Raw genomic sequence first — 19,919 nt, 5'->3', positions numbered from 1 at the left:
AATGATTTGACAGTGGGACCGCCCAAAGCCCTCACGGACTTACCAGGAACGCCCCTCAAAGTCAGTGAGTGCTTGAGGGTGGACATTGAGATTGGGCCTATGCCTGGTTGAGTTCCCCATTTCCAATATGGCTGCTGCCATAAATTGGCTTCAAAACAGCGCTCAGGATCAGATGGGTGACGTCACGGATACTACATCCTTTATTTATACAGTCTATGGATGGGATTGCATTAGCACTGACCAGTCAGAATCTTTTTTTTTGAATTTCAATAAACAACTAACAAAAAAGTTAAGCTTCTTTAGACAGTATTTTTATCAACTTTTGTTGGCTGGAATTTAGAAAGTCTACTTACTTTGTCGGTCGGAGCCATGCAGGTAACACACAGAGGCCTTCCAAAGCCTTTTCACTAACATATCTAACTACTGTGGCTAGAAACACGGCTAATGAGCGATAGGATACAAAAATAAGGAATAAAGGACAACAATAACAAAAAACCTATGAATTCAAAATTATTATTAAAGCTTGTTTTAAGAGTTTAAAGCAGAAAAAAATCTGCTAAACAACATAAACTCTGTCCTTGAAGAAAAGTGTTAGAATGCTGTGTCATTCAGAGGATCAGCACACAGAAACATCTTAACTCGCAGCTTGGTTGTGAAAACTTCTTTCAGAACACATACCAAAATAAATCTCTGCAGGCAATATTATTAAGATAGCCTCTTTTTTTTTTTAACTTAATATTCAATTCTATGTATCCTTTATATATTTAAGGAGTACCATACTGCTGTGTCATGATGTTATTTATGTTAAAGCCACCAGAGGGCAGCAGAATTCTAGACATCCAGACTCAAAATGCGAGACATCCTCCCTTCTGCACCAGCAGCACAGCAACTTCAAATCATCACTTTACAGCCTCTCTTTTATAAGGAACATAGATTAATACGAGCAGCCTTTGTGTCATCAGTCACTTCTTCTTGCCTGCTTCCTTTTTGGTTAAAAAATGGAGGGGAAAATGAAGAAAAATGGAGCTGATCTTACATCAAATCTACCCTCAGATTTATTGTGCTGCTGAGTCGGCACGTCTGGGAGAATTGGGACGATGAGGAAGACAAGGAGGGAGGGAGAGTTGTGACTCATCCAGGTGGAGATGACAACGCATTTCGTCTGCTCTCAAAACAATAAAAAAAGAGCCACAGGGACTCTCTTTCTGTCTGACACTTCAATAATTAAATCAGGAAATAGTGATGTGCAAACTGTAAACTGTGAGTGAGAAAATGTAGTGTTAATTTGGGACAAACTGGGTGATTATAGATTACATGGCAAAATTTTTCAGAAGCCATACGATGTCAGAAAAAAAAATCCTCTTTGCCTCAGACGCTGATGCTCTGCTCGTTATGTAACATCGCTCACAAGCTCAGCATCCAAAAAGGTGTGTCCACGGCAGCCTGTCAATCAAAATATGCAAAGAGCAAGACAGGCTGAGCAGAGCGTGAGTGAGAATCATCCGGGGGAAAGATGGATGAGGGATGGAGGCGTGGTCAAGGCGCGGGATTGCAGCATAACTTGAAAATGCTGCAGCATCCGGTCGTCTCTCCTCCTCCTCCTCCTCCTCCTCTTCTCTTCATCTCGTGCATACCGGCTGTTTCCTCCCCCCTCTTGCTCTCAGTCTGCGTGCTGTAGCCCTGCTGTGCGGTCCTCTCAGTCCTCTGTTGTAGCACCAAAGGGAGGAGGAGCCACTGTCTCTCACACACACACACACACACACACACACTTACACACACACACATACACACACATACACACACATACGCATACTCACATAGACACGCACACTCTGACATCTCACATCATCTCTACTGCACGCTCACTTGTAAGCACCAGCAAAGCCAGCCAGCCAGGCCTGTTTGGAGCAGGGGAGCCCAGCCGTCTCGTCGCCCAAAATGGATGTACTGATGAAGGGGTTCTCTATGGCCAAGGAGGGGGTAGTGGCCGCTGCAGAGAAGACCAAAGCTGGCATGGAAGAGGCAGCAGCCAAGACCAAGGAAGGGGTGATGTATGTAGGTACGTAACACATCTTATCTGTGGAGCTGTGTTTCAGGAAGACAAAAAAAAAAGGTTGCTCTGGGTGGAGCTGGGCTCATCTGTTTCTTTTAGTCATGTGCATGTGTAGATGCATCATCGGTTTTTGAGGTGGGGTCCCATGCATGTCCACGTCTGGGACACTTGTGAGAAGTGACAGGAACAGAGGGAGGAGGAGGAGGAGGAAGGATACTGCTGCAGGACTGGTGCAGGGCAGAGGGTGGGGGTCTGACAGAGTGAGAAGGGGGGGATTAGACTGAGAAGAAGGCGGAAAAAGTTGTAATTCGGTCTTGTCATGGGGTAAAAATGGGCAAGAGGGAGAAGAAAAGAGGGGAGAGGTGTAAAGAGGGATTCTGCAGGATCCTGGGATGACGCTGCCTCTTGATTTTATCACCTTAATATTTTATTTATATGGTGGAGCAGTTTGCAGAGGGATGTCCTATGATGGTTTGGTCCCTATAACCACTGAGTTTATCTGTCATTTTAATAATTTAGAGGCTGACCTACATTGATCGGACAACGAAACATATCTTTTTACGTATATTTTTAACACAATGCATAAAAATTCAACACAAATGCAAAAAAAAGAAATCAAGCCTTTTTAAAATAAGCAGAACTAATGAAATTGTACTTATTAAAGATGCATAGGAGGCTTTATGGACATGCTGTTCTTTTCATGCACTCTTACGTTAGCTGGAGCAGCTAATGCGTCACATCTCAAGGTTACCCCGAGTAGCAGGCTTTTAGGGCCGCTTAGAATGGGAGGGAGGGGGAGATGGGTGTAAAAGTAGGAGGGTGGGTGGGTGAGGAGTTAGTGGAGTGGAAGTCTCGTTGCCTTTCATTGCTCCGATGGACAGCGTTTAAACGGGAGATGTGATGTTGAAAATGATCTTTTGATAATGCAAGGGGTCAACCTCACAAGCTAGGGGATGGAGAGGGGAGGGAGGTGAGGAAGATCGCTATTGCACTGCAGTAGTTAGCCATCCCATCAACACCCCACCCCTACCCCCCCACCCCCCACCTCCACCCTTTACTCTCTCCCCATCCCTGAGTTCAGGCAGAAGCGTGAACGTACGTTGCAGGACTTTGCCCGCCAGATGTGCTGCTCCGATGACTAACCACCTTCCTCCCCCGCAGCTCTCAAAATATAAACCCCCACCATCACCACCCATCCAAGGGAAGGATGTAAGGGATGCATGTGAGGTGGGGTGGGGTGAGGGGATGAGTGTTATGTCAGAAAAGGCTCTGAGCTTCTGGTCTCGTGTATGAACAGATGGAGGAACAGAAAGAGAGAGTTTCCATGTAGTGGTGGATGGATGATGGAGGTGGAGGGATGTGACTCAGGTAAAAGTAAAGTGAGAAAGATAGAGAAGAGGGAAAAAAAAGACCACTCAGAGAACAGAAGGAGGAAGGGGAGAGGAAGAAGAGAGGGTTGTGGTCGCTGAAGTGAAGAGGGCCAATGGCTCAGATAGAACACTGTATCTGCCTGCAGCAGAGTGCAGACGTCAGGAGGAAAGCGTGGGCACATGGAGGTCTTCAGGCCGACTTCACCAAGAGGCCAAACCTAGGCAGACAGGGTGACGTGATCTATGATTAAATAAGAACAAACACACGAACTGCCATAAAATCCCAATCCGCCCCCCTCCCCAAGAAAAAAAGAACAGTTATTTTAAAGGTTTTCTTTTTTGGTCCTTCTTAACAGCTACTGATTTTAGTTTGACATTATTATCATCACTATTTTATCTTTAATTAAGTGTTGTTTGAATAAGATTGGAGCAATGTAATTCAGACATTCACATCATTGATTTTTGAGCCTTGAAAGCTCCAAAAGGTGAAGTATTTTAATAATCATTTTGCTCCTGATTTTAAGCACTTATATTACATTTTCCAGAACAGGATTGGTGCTGAGTTTTGGTTCATTCTATCCTTCATGAATGAAAAAAGGTGTATCTATTTTTTTTATCATTTGGGTTTATAGGAGACATCTTTACTATTCGCCACGCCTGCACATCTTTCTTCTTGTGTATGAGTAGACAAGTACGTGTCATGAATGTTTTAGGACATTCAGTAAATCTTTTACATTGCTGCAAACACGTGCACTGAGTATAAATTGTTCATTATGTACAGGATATATCTGAGCTTTCATCTCATCTGGACTGCTAAAGCACAAATCCTCCTCTGGAACAACTAGCCAATGCCTTAATTTTTGCACATTTAATACATTATTTCATAATACGAAAAGGCATTCACACACTCTAATCCGTGCAATCTTCCTTTATGGATGCAAGCTTTAGATCTGGATTTTAATTGTTTCTTTTTCTTGCTAAATGCTGAGCACACCCCTCGCAATAACAGGAATTGCATTTGCAGAAGCCTGTGATGATAATAAGAAGAACGCACTTTCATAGATACGGTTTGATGTTGACGTTCAGCCTGGTGATGGTGGCAGGCAGATCAGCCCAGGCTTACATACAGATATTCACAGTGACACTCAGGGCGCTCCCTCTGCTGACTGGAGAGAGAAGCTGTGTCATTGCAGTGTGTGTCTGTGTGTGGTGCGCGTGTGTGTGTGATGGGCTGTACTGCAGTACTGCTCAGTACTCAGGCACGTGGCTCATGTAGCACAGAGAGCGTGCAGAGAGATGGAGGGGAGCAGGAGCTGGAGCGAGGACGGCTGGATGCAGGAGGGCAGCATCTGTGTGAATGAGCAAAAAAGAGAACAGTCAGTGTGCAAAAATATCCTGTGATTCTGCAGGATCATTCTTCCTTTCTCATTTTTTTCTACCTTTCCCCCCTTCGTTCCCTTTCATCTTTTTTAGAGACGATATCTTCCTCCTTCTGTCCCCTCATTCTGCCAGATTATATAACCACAATTTAATCTGCTTGGGATCATAATGAAATGAGCACCGTGTTTCTGTGCAAAGAGCCACACTAGCGAGGTGCTGCTATTCGTGGCAAATTTTCTAATACAGAATCAGTCCATGAAACACTAACTGTTAACTCAACTGAGATTCACAGAGCTGTTGAACACCAACAACTAGTCCTCAAGGTTGAAAATTGAGCAATCCAAGCAGAGAAAAGCTTCACTTCAGCGGGGAAACACATGAGCCACACTGACAGAACCCCAAGACAAAGGGCTTTAAATGTATCTGTAGAAAGAGCAATGAATGCTCCTGGCCCAACAACGGTGGAGACATATATCCCAGAGTATTGGGAGTGACTAAAATAAGAGATACATGTATGTAAATGTACATCACATCACCGAGTAATCTCAATATGTAGGGGGGAACGGGGTTGGTTGTCACACTTTTTACTGTTTTGATGATTGCTCATCATCAAAACATCTTTCAATAGTCATTCCTACATTAAATTGAAGCTTAAGGTGTTGGCTTGAAATGTGTATCCCTCTCATTTTCCAACTCATTGTAACAAAGAGGCAATTAATTATCAAAGACACTCTGACACATTGTGACAACCAACCCCATCACGGGGATGGTTGTCACACACTATGGGGTTGGTTGTCACACACTATGGGGTTGGTTGTCACAATGGTATTTTAATGGGAAAAATCTTTTAAAAAAGACAAGAAGGCAGAACTACATTTGAAAGTTTAATTGCACTGACAAGTGATAGGCCTACATAACTTAATGCATTTTAACATAAAATGAGCAAGGACCATGAACAGGAAACACATCTTTAGGCCAGCCTATATAACAACGTAAAGAACAAAACAAATAGGCCTCACAATAATGGCCTACTCAACTAGGCTACATGCAGTCACTGTCTGAGTTACAGTGATGGTAAATGTAGGGTCTGCCCACTTCAACTCATTTCGCCATGCATGATTTTGCCAACATAGGGGTTGGTTGTTACATGTGACAACCAACCCCAAAGAGAATGTGACGACCAACCCCAACTGGAATTTTTTGCTAGCATCAAGGCTAACAACCATCTAACAACTACTTAGCTAGCTAATAAAAATCTAAACTATATCTTTCCCCTCACACTTTGTAAGGGTAACACTTGTTTTGTTATAAACCCATCGTTTAAAAGCCTAGAAGAAAAATACTGAGGAGCTGAATATTTACAATTTGACATGAAAAACACAAAAAGTCCTCTCCCCTCAAGTTCAGCTGTCTTACTCCAGAGAAGACTATGTAGGTGAGCTCTGATCCTAATTCTGGAAATGTCCATACCCCGATTTGAGAGACAGTGCCCTCTTGTGGCGAGATATAACGAGTGTGCCAAACAACCCATGTGACAACCAACCCCGTTCTCCCCTACTTAGGAAGTCAAAGTTCTATCAAAGAACACCACACAAAAATGGATAATGGTAAATAGGGAAACTGATTTGTCAAATGTCTTATTAAGCATTATTATAACAAAATTCTCTGCATACTACATCATAGCATTTTCTTAATAATCAGATGGCTGTGAGTGACCCAGTTTGGCTCATGGATGTATGACAGTAACAAAGAGGTCACGCTCACATTCTCACCAACTCCTCACTGATTACAGGACAAAGTAAATGATCATGAAATGGAGAGGAAACTTCCAAAATAATGACTATGATTCTTTTCCCATAGGGAGTGTAGAGATAGTCCTTTGTGAATCGAGTCCAGAGCTGATTAGCGATGACTTGACTCTGGCGCCATCTTTTCCTGCTCAGTAACTCTGTGTCAGCACAGACCATCTGTGGAAGCAAAGGATCAGGCCGCCCCATTAGGAGAAGGTTTGGAGTGATTGGATCCGGGTCTGCAATGTCAGATGATGTATATCCAAGAGGTTTGGGAATGAGAATGGCCTCTATCTCAATCAGAACAGTCCGAAGCACCTCTTCGCTCACAGACTGCGCACAAAGTGTGACATGCAGGGCGTTTTTTAGGGTACATAGTTCCTCCAAAATGTGGTGCACTGGGTGGATTAAACTGAAACTGATTTGCTGTTTTGCAAGATTTGCCTGAAGATCTGGAGCAAGCTTGGAGAAGGTATCTCGTAGTTCTCTCTCTCCACCTCGGAAGTTTGTCCCCTGATCACTTATGAGCTCAAATGGCTTTCCACGTCTTGAAATGAAGCGCCTAGGGAGATTACAAATATGGAAATTATAGATTTTTTATCTTTTCATGAGATTGCATTAAAATTCATTTTGTTGTGATTTCTCTTTGGTCCTCAGGAAGTAAGACAAAGGAGGGAGTTGTGTCAGGAGTAAACACAGGTAAGAAAAATGATGTGCTGGCCCCATTTTTGACCCTGACTCTTCCATCACATATGCCTACACTTAATAAACACTTCTTTGAGGTATTGTCAAGCAGGGGCTTGTTTCCTCAGATGTATTTTTAAGATCTAAAAGACATTGAGGCATTATGCCAGAAGTCTTTTACACCATTTCCTATTTGATAAGCAACTCAAAAAATAAATTAAAGCTGCTGTTGGTTTCTGTTGGGTTTGGAGAAATAGTCATAATACCCATCGCTACTCACCAGAAGTTATTTGAGAGTATGGCGAAATCTTTGTGTTTGCCAATGCCTTTGTATCAAGCAATGTTATTATTCCCCTCGTTCCTGTTATGACGGACCAATCAGAGCTAATCTCCAAACCTCCATCCTGATTGGTCTAGTGGCGAACCCACTACGTCGCCCTTATTAGCTGGGAAGCCACTACTTCCTCATAGAACGTGCACAACCATAGACATTTAAAGAGTAGACGCCGCATTGACCGCTACTACTTATCGGCGCTGACGAGCTGTAGGGCCACCATCTTGGTCTGGTCACCCGTTCCACTCAGTGTAATCTGTTTGGCAGGCGCAATCCAGTGTCAGCGCATTTAATCAATCATAACTTGCTTGAGGGGTAGTGTTGACATTCGAAATCTCTCTCAGAACTGATGTTTATATCACGACTACCAACAGCAGCTTTAATATCCAATGTCAAGGGGGCATTTCGCAATATATAGAGCTAGACAGAGTAATATTTTGACACCATTTGTTTCTTTGGACAACAGCTAACAATAGCATTCAACCACTTTCGGCCTATGTCCCTATCTTGTATCATGCAATATAGCATAATTGGGAATGCATTTACAGACATATCCCTTTGAAAACAACAACATATGTGGCATTCAACCACAGTCTTTACCATACAGCACAATAACAAGCGTTAGCGTTCAGATATTTTTAACCTAGCTTTAGGTATAAACAAATATGATATGACGTCATACAGACTCGACACATAGTGCAGTGTTTCTTCAGTCAATACTAGGAAAAGATGTGTTGAAGAGTTCAGCTGTTGTGTCATTAACTGTCCTCCCCTCTGCGTGACAGTATCCAACAGGACCGTGGACCAGGCCAACATCGTCGGAGACGCAGCCGTGGGCGCGGCTAATGAAGTTTCACAGGGAACCGTCGAGGGGGTTGAGAACGTCGCTGCGGTCAGCAACCAGGTCGGTGACCATGGACACGTCACTTAGAAAGGGAAATCTAAATAATCTAAAAAAAAAAAAAAGTTAAAAGAATAAACAAATAAAAATAGAAAAATTAACCCTCCTGTTATGTTCGCTTCTCTGGAACAGCAATAATGTTCCTGGGTCAATTTGACCCATGGCATATTCAGTTATCCAAAAGTGTCAGAACCCCAAAAAATCACAATACACATTTTTTTTAAACAAATTTTTAACTCCATCACTAACCATTTAAATCAAGATTTGGTCCATTGGTGTTCTTTAATTCTCACAGATCATGGTTCAATGAGGATAACTCACTCGTTTTTCATTAAAATTAACGTTAAAACTTTTTTTATGTACATTTGAAAGCCCTAGAAATACAATTGTTTTACCTGCCATTGATTTTTGTTTATTTTATTCTACATTTCTATTTTTTTTTTTTTTTTATTATGAAGCGATGTTGATAAATTAACACGACACCTCTTCTGTCACATGCTGCCCAGATTTTTATGCTGCATATAGCTGGGTTGTAAGGCATATATTGCCTAAAAGAGACTTTAAAAAGGGTCAATTTGACCCGCAACATAACAGGAGGGTTAAATAAGATCAAATCCAAGTAAAAAATAAATATACAAAAAGGTTAAAAAAAATAAATATACAAAAAGGTTAAAAAAGATAAATAAAAAGGGTTGTTAGTCTGGTTGATGAATGATTTTAAAAAGACATTTCAGTGTGCAAAATTATGTTGGCCTAAAAGTGTTTTTTTTAAACTGTAGAGCTACTTATGTGCCACTAGGTCGAGCTCTTTCCCACATGTAGATGGCGTCAGTATGTCATTCCTTTTTTTTTTTTTATCTTGTGTCTTAAATGTACTGATGCTCTCAGCATGCCCAGATAGTAGGCTATTTATTTCAATGCACTTCGTGATGAATATTGTAAATTGATAAGAGCTTCTACCAAAAACAAATTGTCACCAGGTGTTAATGTAGGCTATCTTTATTTCCTTTAATCCAAACTGCATGGGTTTGTAGTGCTCGTGCTTTCTGGTCCCCTCTCAAAAGCATAAAAAAATTATTTCAGTTTACAATAAAATATAAATTAGAGAGCAAAATACTAACATGTTAATGTCTACAACAAGGTGACACTTGGCATTCTGATTGATTGATCGAAATGTATTCACAAAAGTGTACACTACAATTAGTAAATAATCCCTATATTTGTCCTAGTTTAACATTTCCCTACCGCAATTTCTTATTATTTTCACTTTATAGTGTCACTATATATCTGCAATGTTTCTACAGCTCATCAGTTATTCATTTCAACCCTGGATTAACCCTCCTGTTATGTTTGTTTCTTAGGGACAACAATAATGTTCCTAAATTTTAAGCATTTTTTAAATCTCATTAACTCCGTTACTAACCATTTAAATCAATAGTTAGTGCATTGGTGTTCTTTAATTCTCACAGATCATGGTTCAATGAGGATAATTCACAATTCAAAAATTAATGTTAAAACTTTTTATATGTACATTGGAAAGTGATTGGGGTGAAATATGTCACACAGTTGCAAAGAAACATTTAATATTTAACAATTCTGACCCCCTTTTAGCCTCCACTTTGACTGCAGGGTCAAATTGACCCACGGACAGGATCTATGTAATATAAACATGCAGGGGGTGATGCAAATGTGTGAAATTAACCATTTTCATTTTCTATGTTGTTTACGCTAATCAAGATAAGCAGAATAAGTTTCATTGGGAAAAAATACTTTTAACATTTTTTTTTTTTAACTTTAAAATGGGTCAAATTTGACCCGCAACATAACAGGAGGGTTAAGAAAACTGCATAAAGTGATTGATTAATGAGGTCTTAAATTGTATTATATCAATATCTAAAAGCTGAAATGTGATGTAAAATCTATTTACAGTTTCTGAAATATTTTAAATCTCTGCTTTGTCTCTTTGAATGAGCTATCGTCAAACATATTTTGATGTTAGATGACCTCTCATCATCTAACTTTGTCTGTCCTGCATGTCTCTTATAGTTTCTCGGTGTCGTTTGTTTGAATACTGTGCTTTTATGTGCTTGTGTCTCGTGTGTGGTTCTGTGCTGCTGTTGTCCTTACGTTCTGTTTTTTGTTTTGTTTGTGTCTTATCTGTGTTTCTCTGATAGGAGGAGCCAGTATACGAGGTGCCTATTGGACAGAGCATTGTGGGGTTATAGGTCATGTATGGGGTGGGCTAGGGTTAAGGAAAGAGAGGGCATAACCTGCATGCTGTATCTGCATTAAGTAACCAGAATAAGGAAACCTGCACAATCTGATCTAACAAACATGCAGAACCTACCATGGTTATGGTAGGAGTGTTGGATTGGATTAATTGGTACAGGTGTAAATAATAACCCTGTAACATAATGTGTAATCGCTAACTAGCTAAGACAAGTAAGTGAGCATCAAGAGGAGGAGGAAGACTCTTCTTTGAGATAAAATAAATCTTAATGTTTGCATTGTTTGAATAAATCTTTGAATTGAAGAGAAATTGCCACGTCTTTATGGAGCAATTTTCAGTTTCGTACCATGAATGTACGAAACCTTTTCCACCAACCTCCTGACGCTCACTGATTTAAGATTTAAATAATAGTGATGCTAAGACTCTGCATTTCTAACCATGCAGCCCCTTAATGTAGCTTTAAAACCATTAGCTGCATCACCAGCACGTCAGATAAGCTAATACTGTAATATATTCATGGCATGCACAGATGCACTATCTTGAAAAAAGTTTGAGCACCAAGTTGAAGGTTTACTTCACGCGCTGTAAACCTCTAATCCACTAACTGAGCCTGCAGGGGATAGTTTAAGCATGATAATAAGTGCTGAGTCAGCTGAAGAGCATGTTCTTTATAGGCGTAACTACTTCATTATGTCAGAGACGGCGGTAAAACGAAAGCCAGATGGCCATTGGTGCTTTAGGCTCTCTGCCCTGCCGTTACCCCATCCTTTCATCCCCTCAGATGACTCCACCTCTTTTTTTCATGTCTGATTTGTTCCCCCTCTTCTTGTTTCTTCCTGCAGGGAGAATACGGAGGAATGGAGGGTGGAGAGGGAGGAGAGGTAAGGAACCAAATTAGAGATTAAAGCAGAGCAGCAGCAGCAGCTCGGTCAAGTCAAATTATTGTGTGAAACTTTTGGTAAAGTGTAGAGATGAATGTTTTTAACAGATGAAAATGTGTTGAATACATTTACCCAAGGTTAATCAAGTAGGCTTATCTTGTGAGGTCTTATACTTTAGTTCTATGATGTGTGTTTAACTACATTCAATATATTTAAGCAGAAACTACCCACTGGGACATCAGCAAACAATATTTTGATTTAATACTAACAGGTCCTTTCATGCACAGCCAACCTAAGATTTAGACTCTTAGATTTTAACTTTGTGACGGGAACTTTAAGGAGGTTCCTGCCTGAGGATCTGAGGCTGCGCCCGGGTTGTTAGGGTGACAGCGAATCACAGATATATTCAGGGGCCAGGCTGTGAAGTGCTTTAAAAGTGATAAGTAAAACCTTAAAATCTATTCTAAAAGCAATGGGCAGCCAGTGTAGGGTCATTAAAACAGGAGTAATGCGCTCTCTCTTCTTGATTTTAGTTAAAAGTCTTGCTGCTGACCTTTGTACCAATGGTAATCTATTGAGCGATTTTTGAGTTAAACCTGTTAAAAGCCTGTTACAATAATCTAGTCTAGAAGAAATAAAAGCATGAATAATAGTTTGGGTGTCATTAAAAGTGAGCATAGATCTTATCCGGGCAATATTCCTAAGGTGATAAAAGCAAGACTGGAGGTTTTTTTTTAATATGTATTTCAAAAGATGAGATAAAGTCTCAGCAAAGTCGTTTCAGTGTGCCACTGTTAATTTTTTATTTTCAAATATTTTAATTAGCTTGAGTGAAAGAACCTATCGATGATCCAGAGTGCTGTAGTATCTACAACAGATCATTAGAAGGTAGAAATTGAATCACAGAATTCAGAAAAGAGATCAAGACAAAAAACTCAATGCAAGTTTTTGAAATTTTCGTAGTCTGAAAAACTGAGTTACATCAGTCATGTTTAAAACAGCCCAGACATATGCCTTCCCTTTTTATTCTATCCAGATGACTAATTATATATTACATTTCCGTCAAGTTTATCTTGTCAAATTTCCCAGTAATATAAGTGAAAAGGTTTGAAAGAAAAGGAAGCACTGACTGCAACTGTGTAAGTGGTATATTATTCTATCTGTCATAAGAGAGTTGCACCAGTCTTAGATCAGCCTTTTACAGTTGGAGCTGCTTTGTACTTTTTTTACATGCAGTTCATGTTATTGAGGAGGTACCCAAAGATAAACAAGAGGAGCTGTGAATTATTAAATGTGAGAGGAAAAAAAGGGTAAATTACTCAACCCTATTCTGTACTCATGTTTCAGATGCTTCCCTTAACTTTGAGGTTTTTTTTTTCTGTGCTAGAAATAATGTCAAATGTGGCTTCTTTGGGCCCAAAACAGTACTTTTCTCAAACCATAAAAAAAGCACTTATTCATAGTGTTCACAAGCCCAAGAGATTGAGATTAGGGAAGATTAATGATTGACTATATTTTTAAATTTTTAAATTCCAAATGCAATTTTTTTAATGTAAAATCTTATTCTGAAAAGTAATAACTAACTATACCTTTTGAGAAATGTAGTGGGGGAAAAAATGTAGAACATTTTCCTTTAACAAATATTAAAGTAGCAAAAACGGAAATATATGTATATTTTCAGTGAGAGCTCACAGCACTGCAACTTAAGAAAACACATGCAAAAAGACAAAACACAAGCACATTAAGAAAAACATCTTCATCAATTTGACAACACATGCGCAGCATTTAGAAAATGCGCTGCAAAGACCACAACACAACAAAAGTGTTTCCAGAGGACATTAAAAGTGATGCACTTGTTGTTGACGCAGATTTTGAGTCACAGCGCTATTAAGGTTCTGAAGAAGTATTAAGAGAACCTTAATGGTGCTGTGACACAAAATCTGCGTCAACAACAAGCGTGTCCGGACATGTGCATCACATTTATTAGTGTCCTCTGGAAACACCTCTGTTGTGTTTTTTTAATGTGTTGTGTTGTAAATGTAGTGAGGTAAATTCCATGTAACAGGCAGAAGCCTCAATGTTAAATAGCCATCTGCTGAGACTGAGTTGGGCTTAGAAGGAGGGACAGAGGTAATAATAATAATAGTAATAATAATAATAATAATAATAATAATAATAATAATAATAACAATAATAATAATAATAATAATAATAATAATAATAATAATAATAATAATAATAATAATAATAATAATAATAATAATAATAAGGGCTGCACGGTGGTGCAGTGGGTAGCGCTGTTGCCTCACAGCTAGAAGATTCCTGGTTCAAATCCCCGGCCGGGCGGGTGCCTTTCTGTGTGGGGTTTGCATGTTCTCCCCGTGCATGCGTGGGTTCTCTCCGGGTTCTCCGGCTTCCTCCCACAATCCAAAAACATGCTCAACAGGTTGATTGATCACTCTAAATTGCCCGTAGGTGTGAGTGTGTGTGTGAATGGTTGTCTGTCTCTCTGTGTTAGCCCTGTGATAGGTTAGCGACCTGTTCAGGGTGTACCCTGCCTTCCGCCCGAAGCCAGCTGGGATAGGCTCCAGCCCCCCGTGACCCCTAACGGGATAAGCGGTCAAGATAATGGATGGATAATAATAATAATAATAATAATAATAATAATGATACTTTGTTTATGACTTTTTTTTACATTTAAATAAAATGTCACAACAACAAGAGTTACAACAGATTTAAAAAATGTCAGCAATTAAGAAAATGAGTGGTATTTACATGAACTGCAACATCTGATAATAAACTCATTAGATTAACATTAACACTAACAGTTCTAGCAGCTCTAAGATTTACATTAGCAATTATAATAACGATAATAATACAAGAAAGGGAAGATATATATTAAGTTACTTTAATGGAGCATAAGATTTTGAGTTAGAGACGTGGTGTTATGACATAAATTATATAGATAGAGATAGAGAGAAACAGGAGCTTGGTATCCTCTGGCAGTCTAAGCTTATAGCTACATAACTAGGAGCTAGTCCAAGCCAGAGCCAGCCCTAACTTTGAGTTTTATCATAAAGGAAAGTTCTAAGCCTACTCTTTAAAGGAGAGAGGGTGTCTACCTCCCAGACCCTGACTGGTGAGTGTTTCCAAAGGAGAGGGCCCTGATAACTGAGAGCTCTACCTCCCATACTAGACTTTTTAATTAGAGCATCTTAGTGTTTTCCATCACTGACATGTATTTCTATCTTTGTTTTTTGTCCCTCTGTCCTTCCAGGGGTATTAGTCGTCTTCAGGACCTCCCCTCCCTTGCTCTCCGGCGGCCCCTCGCTCCCCCTCGCCTCGCTCTACCAGACTCCAGATGTTCGACATATTTTTTTGTGACTTTACAGAACCAAAATCAACTCAAACAGACTCTTCCGGATGCCGCACCTGAGCCCCCCTCCCCCCTCCCTGCCCCCCAACTCTCCTCACACCCAATCTGCCTCACCCTGTGTGATGCCCCCCAACCCCCACCTATCTTCACCCTTCTGCAGCCTGTAGCTTTTTTCTCCTCCACTGCCCGTTTCACCCTTGCCTCACCCGTGTGTTAGTGTCGTCCTGATATGAAACCTGGTGTTGTTACCGCCCCCCTCCCACACACCTAACAACCTGTAGGGAAACCTCACACACAAACACACCAGGCACACACACACACACGCACACACACACACACACACACACACACAAAAAGAGATAAACCTTCACTTCACACATGCAATAAACACACACATACAGTTCATACAGTCGATGCCAGCACAGACGCACACACTGGGCAAATCACAACAATGACTCACTGTGTGACTGAGGCAGGGTGTGTGAGGGTGTTATCTTATCTTTTTTTGCCTTTTTCTTCATCCTAGCTTAAATATGTGTGTGTGTGCATGTGTAGCTGCTGGCGTATCAAATAAATCTCCAGAGGCATTAAAAACAGATCTCACTCTGTTGTGTGTGTGCAGTAGTTAGTTAGCTACAATAGCCTGCATGAACCCGTGTGTAGAATGACTCGTCTCGTGTTGTAACAGTAGAGTATAGCAGCTGTGTTGTGTAGCTTTGTATGGCTTCGTGTGTGTTTGGCCTCGACATTTATTAGAAACAGGGTTATCACCGTGTCATTGTGCAGGAAGCAATACACAGCACCTATCTTTTTCCAGCTGTTAGAACAACAACTTGGCTTGTGATAAGTGATGCACGAGAAAATGAGAGCAGTTGTGTAGCCTCTAAATTTCAAAGGAACTGCTTTATAACATTAAATATGTCCAAAGGAGGAACACATTATCAATACATTACTAAATGTTAAACTGTCAGTAATAACTGCTATTTGATTGATTGACTTAAAAAAAAAAAAAAGTTTCAGTGACATCACCTTTTGGGTTCTAAAGAGCCGTGCGGGGTGAAGCCAAACGAAAGCAGTCGCCCTATTGGGAAAGCAGACTTTGGAACCTGTGATGCGGTGGAGCTGAGGCCAACAACTGCAACAATCAGTCCAATCAGCCACGCCCCCATTATGTCTCATTATGCATAACTCCTAGCCTTAATACAATCAAAACATGAGTATGTTGTGAACAAAGAACTAAAGTCAGTGAGATTGAAACGTGTCGTGCACCAGGCTCCAAACATATTTAACACTGGTGTAAAAAATGAGTGTTTTAATATGGGCTCTAAGTGCAGGTCCTTTAGCTTATGGAGCATACCTCAAGTGGACACTTGAGGAGCTGCAGTTTTTTGCACCTCCGCGTTGCACGGGTTCATTTTTCAACGCCAAAGGTTGTTTCAAGGTTTGAATATTTCAAGCTCCAACCAAGAATTTAAATTCAGAATATATGTCTGACTCAATTGGATAAGTTGGGATCTCATTATACAACGCTATATGCATGGAAATTGAAAGGGGAAAGCTAGGTTTAAAAATCTTACTTCAAGGGAAAGATGCAAGCAGCTGGTACAGATTACCTCTTGTCGTTACGTAGTTGCATTTGTCGTCTTTGTGTGCATGCCATAGAAAGAAACAAGCAAGTTGCCCAGATGTCTGTGATGAAAAACCTCAATTTTGAGCGCTTAGAAAGCAGAATGAGGGTTTAGGTTTCAGCATATATTAGCTTTATGTGTAGTTCTTTGTCGAGCTTGAATCCTGGGATATGTAGCTGTTGTTTTAGGGTAGATTATTCACAGTAGTATAAAACCTCGCTTTTCTGAAGCTCCCACCCATCAACTGTCTCAGCCAATCAGAGGACTTCCTTCTCCTGTCAGTCACCTCTCACTGCTTGTCTGCCTGGCATCAGTGTGTGTGTCTGTAAGCACTGTATGTGTGTGTTAAATATATATGTGTGTTAACATAGAACCTGTTCAGCCAGCAATGTGTGCGTGTGTGCGTGTGTTTGTGAGTTTGTGAGTGTGTGTTTGTGTCTGGAGCAGGTTTGTGTGTTTTTACTTTGAGGCCAATGGAAACTGATGACTGCATGTTGCCTTATGAAGCAATCTGACATTCACACACACACATAGATTACACACTACATCACACTTACACTAGCACACACACAGCACACTTGGCACAACACCAAATCACAAATCCTACAAAAACACAAATTGCACACCATGTTTAAGTTGGCATCAAAGCAGATTCGCTGATTTTATAAACAGTACCAGTGAAATTAAAAGGTTTTGTTGAAATCCAGCAACTGTGTCAAGAATTGTTTTATTTTTAAATCAAAGATGTTCAACAACGTGTGTCAGTATACCTGCTGAAGAAGCCACGGTGCTTAAATCAGATATTAGCTCCTGCTTCATTGTCTGGTTTAGATTTTTACTGAGTAAAAAATAATAAATATTTAAAGACCTTTCCATATTTGATCATTCCGGATGCAGATGGAGAGGTAAGAGCTGGGACCATAGGCTGTATAAATAATGGATCTAGTATCCGTGATGTCACCCGTTTCTGAAGTGCTGTTGTGAGGCCAATCGGCGGCGGCAGCCATATTGAAAATGCCGAACTCAACATGACTTCTGTCGAGCAAGTGTGAGGTAAAGAGGCAGACCTTTAGCCTCCTTGCCAACAGCTACAGTGTTCCAGCCTGTCAATCAAGTCAGCTGTGCCTCTCATAATGGAAAACTCGTAATCTTCAAAATTGTTGCGATATGAAAAAATTCACCTCCGTACAGTGTGTTCTGAACGAGAAATGAGCTATCCAGACTACACTCGTCTTTTGTACCAGGCTGTAAACGTGTTTATTTCTGCTGTAAAGACCGGCTTTTTTGAATTGGTGTGTATGTGGTGTACGGTACTTTCAGAGCCAGCCTCAAGCAGACACCCGAAGAACTGCAGTTTTTAACACTTCTGCATTGGCTTCAATTCTCTTGGCGGGAGTTTGCCGCTTGGCTGGGACACTGCTAACCCAGCCTAGCTTAATATACAGAGTGGACACATCAACAAATAATCCTAGACTGTAGAATCAATGGCCATAGTCTCCGTGACGTCACCCAATTGTTTCTGAGGCAGAGTTTTAAACCCTATCGTTGGCAGGTGTCATTGACACACCGACTCAACCTAACTGTGGTCACTCTAGTATGACACACAGATGTGGAGTTGAGGTGGGCTCTTTAGCCTCTTTGCTAACAGCTACAGGGTTAGGGTTAGGGTTAGGCCTGTCAGTCCAGTCAGGCATTGGCCAATTTAGTAAGCTTAATATCTTCAAAAATAACAAGCTACGCTAAGCTAACAGCCTCATGGCCCAAATTCAATTTGCAGAAAGTAAATGGTATATATTTTTTAGTATTGCACTTTGAAAGAAAGTGAATAAAGTTTAAACTGTCAAACTATTTCTTTAAGTATCCATTAAGGGCAGAGCACATTAACTGTATATGAATAATATATGAAGTATTCTCCCTCCATGATATTTTACCTCTGGGCCACATTAACCGGCCAGTTTGCTGGTTGTGTGTATTACTTTGTGATAATTTGATTATAGGATCAATATTCAGCTTGAGTTGAGCTATATTTTAATAGAAGGACCACTCAGGAGACAGACCTTAGACAAAGACTGAGGAGCAAACTAATGATTTCAGTTTGAAGTAACTTTACAGATAGAAAAATGCATAAATCCAAATACCATTGGAGATTTGAGGAGTCTTTGTCCGGTTGGATATCCACTGTAGGGGAAACAGATCTTTATGTTTAAAACAAGTTCATGATGAGTAAGGAAACAAATGAAGGGACACCGTTTTGCCACTTTTTCTCAACATCTTATTGGTTTTCCAAAAAAATGAATAAAATAAAATAAAAAAATTCCACCCAAACAATTTCAATGTTGAGGAACTGGACGATTAAAACTGAGCTAATAAGCTTGCTATCTGACATATTCACTGTGGTAATGCAATGATCATCTCACACAACAACTGCTCGCCACAGATTACCCTGTGGTGGTTCGGACAGATCAACAGATGGCAATATTTCCTTATTAATACAATTTCTCGATTGATTTGCCTGTGGACTCACATATGTGTGTGTGTGTGTGTGTGTGTGTGTGTGTGTGTGTGTGTGTGTGTGTGTGTGTGTGTGTGTGTGTGTGTGTGTGTGTGTATATGAATATATATTTAATATAATAATAATAATAATTTTATTTATAGAGCGCTTTCGATCAAAGTGCTTTACAAAGCTTAAAAACAAATAACAAACAAAAACACAACACAACATAAGAAACATCAGCCATAAACAGCAGTAAACAGGTGGGTCTTCAGCTTTGCTTTAAGTACATCCACTGAACGTGCCAACCGAATGTCGACAGGGAAACTGTTCCATAGAGTGGTAGCACGGAATGAGAAGGCCCGCTCACCAACTTTTCAGGTCTTTTTACGGACCTTAGGGACACTTAAAAGGCTGGTCCCCTGAGAACAAAGTGCCCGAGCAGGCACATATGGATCCACCAGGTCGTTGAGGTAAGAAGATGCCAAACCATATACAATTTTAAAAGTCAGCAGTAGCACTTTAAAATCCGCTCTGGCGTGAACAGGCAACCAATGAAGAGAGGAGAGCACTGGAGTTATGTGCTCATACCTGTGTGACCCGGTCAGAAGGCGAGCTACTGCATTCTGCACCATCTGCAGACCTCGCAGACTCCTCTTGGGCAGACCCGACAAAGGAACAGTACAATAGTCCAACCTCAATGAAATAAAAGCATGTAGTTTCTCACTCACCATTGATAACTCCTCTGTCTCACCCTCCCCCCAGGTTAAGAGTCTGGGTGTCATCCTTGACAGCACATTA

The 19,919-nt window shown here is 40.5% G+C and overlaps 1 protein-coding gene across 1 annotated transcript; it reads left to right on the top strand.

The window, feature by feature from the left end:
• Positions 1-1,451: 1,451 nt before the first annotated feature.
• sncgb (synuclein, gamma b (breast cancer-specific protein 1)) lies at positions 1,452-17,333 on the top strand. Its single transcript, XM_034707302.1, has 5 exons — positions 1,452-2,059; positions 7,251-7,292; positions 8,397-8,515; positions 11,585-11,623; positions 14,901-17,333. Exons 1-5 carry the CDS (start codon positions 1,939-1,941, stop codon positions 14,907-14,909), a joined length of 330 nt encoding a protein of 109 aa, XP_034563193.1. The 5' UTR covers positions 1,452-1,938; the 3' UTR covers positions 14,910-17,333.
• The last annotated feature ends 2,586 nt before the right edge of the window (positions 17,334-19,919 follow it).

The sequence above is a fragment of the Notolabrus celidotus genome, chromosome 18 (assembly GCF_009762535.1).
Source record: "Notolabrus celidotus isolate fNotCel1 chromosome 18, fNotCel1.pri, whole genome shotgun sequence".
Lineage (NCBI taxonomy): Eukaryota > Metazoa > Chordata > Actinopteri > Labriformes > Labridae > Notolabrus > Notolabrus celidotus.
Note: the sequence above shows the minus strand (reverse complement) of the source record. Positions and strands in the feature narration are given on the sequence as shown.